General features: G+C 26.0%; 1 protein-coding gene across 1 annotated transcript; it reads right to left on the reverse strand.

Moving 5' to 3' along the window:
• Positions 1-181: 181 nt before the first annotated feature.
• Positions 182-3,469, reverse strand: LOC105460416 (cytochrome P450 4C1-like; the record flags this gene model as incomplete). Its single annotated transcript, XM_011706858.1, has 5 exons — positions 182-284; positions 805-898; positions 1,894-2,079; positions 3,079-3,169; positions 3,360-3,469. Coding segments are annotated over 5 exons (584 nt in total), but the record flags the coding sequence as incomplete, so codon positions are not given.
• Between the last annotated feature and the right edge of the window lie 241 nt (positions 3,470-3,710).

Here is a 3,710-nt window from a genome sequence, read left to right on the forward strand (position 1 = left end):
GGAGTTCAGACGTGTGCTCTTCCGATCTCGAATTTATATAAATGCATTAGTAATGTGCTTTTAACATTTATAATTTATCTTGCAATTTTACTTATATGAAAGTTAATAAATTTTTATCACAATTTTTTAAAATAGATAAGTACAAATTTAAATACAATTTTAAGTTGTATAATATTGTTACTTTTTCGGTAACTTCATGTAATATCTTCAGAACCTCGGTTTGCTCTCTACCTTCTGGCGTTAACGAAAATATCCAATCGGAGTATAACCATGGTCTTAGGAATCTAAACAACAATTATGAAATGATGGGCATACTATTTATAAGTAATAATATTATTTTATAAATGAACCCCTTCCTTTGATTTCTCTATAAATTCAGAGAATTAATAATATTTCAGTAATTATGTAAAAAGAGAATAAATTTACAATAATAAAAAGATATATAAAATTACATATACATATTACTAATCTTTTTAACTATTTATTCTTAATTAAAGACTTATCTAAGCGTATTTGTCACTGTTTTTTTTTGTGGTACCTATACTGCAGTGCTCAAAATTTAAAAAACGTAAAAAATGTTAATTTTTAAATAAATAATTTTTTGAATTGTACATGTAAAGTAACATAATATGTAAACTTTTAATTATCGACAATGTTTTGCATTAAGTATTTTGCGTTTTGTTAATATGGATATAAAATAATGTTAATATATATTATCAATAATATAGTTAGAAGATATTGTTCTATATTTTAAAATAAAAGATGTAGATGTATAGTTACTCGATCATTACACTTATAAATTACCTATAAATAACAAGTTCATTTATGCGAAGAAATGCTTTCTTATACCGTTGCTGGAATGCACCAAGATCTTGTACTGAAGTACCCATGGCAGTTTCTGCAAATGCATTTACATAAAAATTATATAATATCTAATTTTATTATGCATATATATAGGGTGTCCCATTTTAATTTCCTCAGACAAACATCTCGAAAAATACACAAAATACGAGAAAATGTTTCACACAAAAGTTAAAAAATATGAAGGCGGACAAATAAGAATATAATCAATTTCACAAAAAATCGATTTTTCAAGGTCACGTAAAGATCCTTCCACTTTTTTAAATGGAATGTTATGATTTTTTAAAAATAATATTATTCCTCTATTTATTCTGCATATAAAAGTATTGAGGTAAAGTTTTCGAAAAATCAATACTTTACGAAGCATTTAATATTTTATCATGCCATTTTTCAATATAAAATATGAAATATCTCGTAAATTATTGATTTCTTGATTTATTGTACCTTAATACTTTTATACACCGAATAAGATGAATCAATTGGAGTAAAGAAAACACACACTTGCTTTGCACAAAAAAATTGCATATTTTGTTATCTTTATTTGTTCTGCATGTCCTACATTTTTCGAGATATTTGCCTAGGGAAATTAAAATGGGGCACACTGTACCTATATTTAAAAAAAAAACATCTGTTCTTTACAAAAAAATTTAATTTTGAAAAGTAGTGATTATGGTTTTAAAGAACATTATATTTATATTTAAAACAAGTAATTTCTTCGGTTATGCCAGCAGCACACGATGCAAGTTTTCCTGCGGGATTGCTTGCGTTTTAGTAAATCACTATTACATCACACAGAACGTTGAATTTCTAGTAATTTGCTGAAACGCAAGCAATCCAGCAAAAAAAAACATGCATCGAGTGCCGCTGGCTTAATTATTAAATTGGCCAATGTTGGATGTGATTTCTGTACGATTTTGAATACGTATTGAGCAATACGTTGTTGTATTAGTATTAAAATAGAAAAACTAACATTTTGTTTTATATTATTCATCAATGGGAATAAAATTTTATATTGTTATGAGGAATACATACCACATATTGCATTTAATGTATGTTCACTAAGGAACGGAATTAAATCTTTTACAACTATGTCTTCTGTTTTTTTCAAGGACTTCGTCATTATTTCGCCTTCCTCGATAAATACCTTAACAAACTGTTGCAATATGGTAAAATTAAATGTGGGAGTTAACAATTTTCGTCGTGAATGCCACTTGTCACCTAAGAAAACACAAACAACACTATGCATGTAATCATGCAATAATGATTTGAAACAAACATTGCAATAAAACCATTCATATTTTTAAATTTAACTTAAAATGTATTAATTGATTTTTAATAACAATAATAACCATTGATTACATGTATATTTAATGTACACTTGCTCACAAAAAGGTTGCAACACTTTTTTTTAATCGTTTTCGGAACACAGTCTGCTTACCAAGTGATTGGTTCCTACCAATGGATCTGACCAATTATGTTCAATCGCCCCACGAGAAAACTGCATTCCAAAACCCATCAAAGTAAAAAGTGTTGCAACCTTTCTGTGACCAAGTGTACTACCTACATATATGTATATATCTTTTTTAATTATTCCTTCTTTGCTGTGTATTTAATCTTTTGCAATAAAAAAAATGTTTATTAAATGTATTAATGGATTAAAAAATATTTTGAATTTTCAATATTTTTTTGAGAATGTTAATGTAACGTATGCAAACCCAAACAGTATGTACATATATTTAAAATTTTTAATATTGAAACATAATCATCTTATTGTTAAAGACGCTTATGTGACCAGTGCCTACTGTAATTACATTATTACGGATTTGACGGTCAGATACGCCACTATGTCTGCCTATCTCTTTATATCCGTTTAATAATAAACTAATTATCCATTTCTTTTTAAAAATCACATATGCATTGGACAAAATTTTGGAATCGAACTCATGTCAGAATTTTATCACAAGAATATGTCTTTTCGGGAGTTGTTTTAAATTTGTATATCATATTAAAATAAAATGTATGTATTCAAATTTATATAAATTTCAAACTTACTATTTAATAAGAAGAAGGTAATATATAAATGTTAAAATATCATTTATAATTTATAATTTGAAACATATACGTATTTAAATTTATTTGCAAAAGTCTATTTTATCGTCAATATAAAAACTTAATAGTCAAACCGAAACTAAATAAAGCCTGTATCAATATTATTACCTGCACTAGTGAAAAGACCAGTACCGAACAAAGGTTGCAGAACATTAAAAATCAGTTTCTTTTCGATGTGTTTCGTGCTGCTTAGTATTGTCTAAAATTACAGATAATTTGGAGTTAAATATTATTTACACGCAACGTAATAAATTAATTGTTTTCGGGATTTTGAACATACAATATCTAATATTTTTTATGAGTAAATATACTTTTGCCAAATTCAAGTTAACAATACATTATAATATCAATAATAAAAAGAGAATAATATTTCGTTTATATTTTATTACCTTGATATCATCCGGATGACGTATGGAGACAACGGGCAAAAAGATTGCCCAAATTTTACAAATGGGATAGTACTGGTTAATATGAAAATTCAGAATCTTCCAGTGTTTTTCTAAAAAGTGTATGATTATGTGTATTATGCATATTTACTAAAATATTATAAATTTTGATCGAAAACATTTGTTGACTTTATCTTACATTTAAAATATTCTATTATTTCTCAAATAACTAATTTGGAATATAAATATTATTGCATAAAAAAGAAATCGTAAGCTTAAATAATTTTTAAAAGTAATCATTATGCTCAAATATCAATAACATTCAACATGATATAAAGTTTTATGAGATAAGAG

This window comes from Wasmannia auropunctata, unplaced genomic scaffold (assembly GCF_000956235.1).
Source record: "Wasmannia auropunctata unplaced genomic scaffold, wasmannia.A_1.0 LD322394.1, whole genome shotgun sequence".
NCBI lineage: Eukaryota > Metazoa > Arthropoda > Insecta > Hymenoptera > Formicidae > Wasmannia > Wasmannia auropunctata.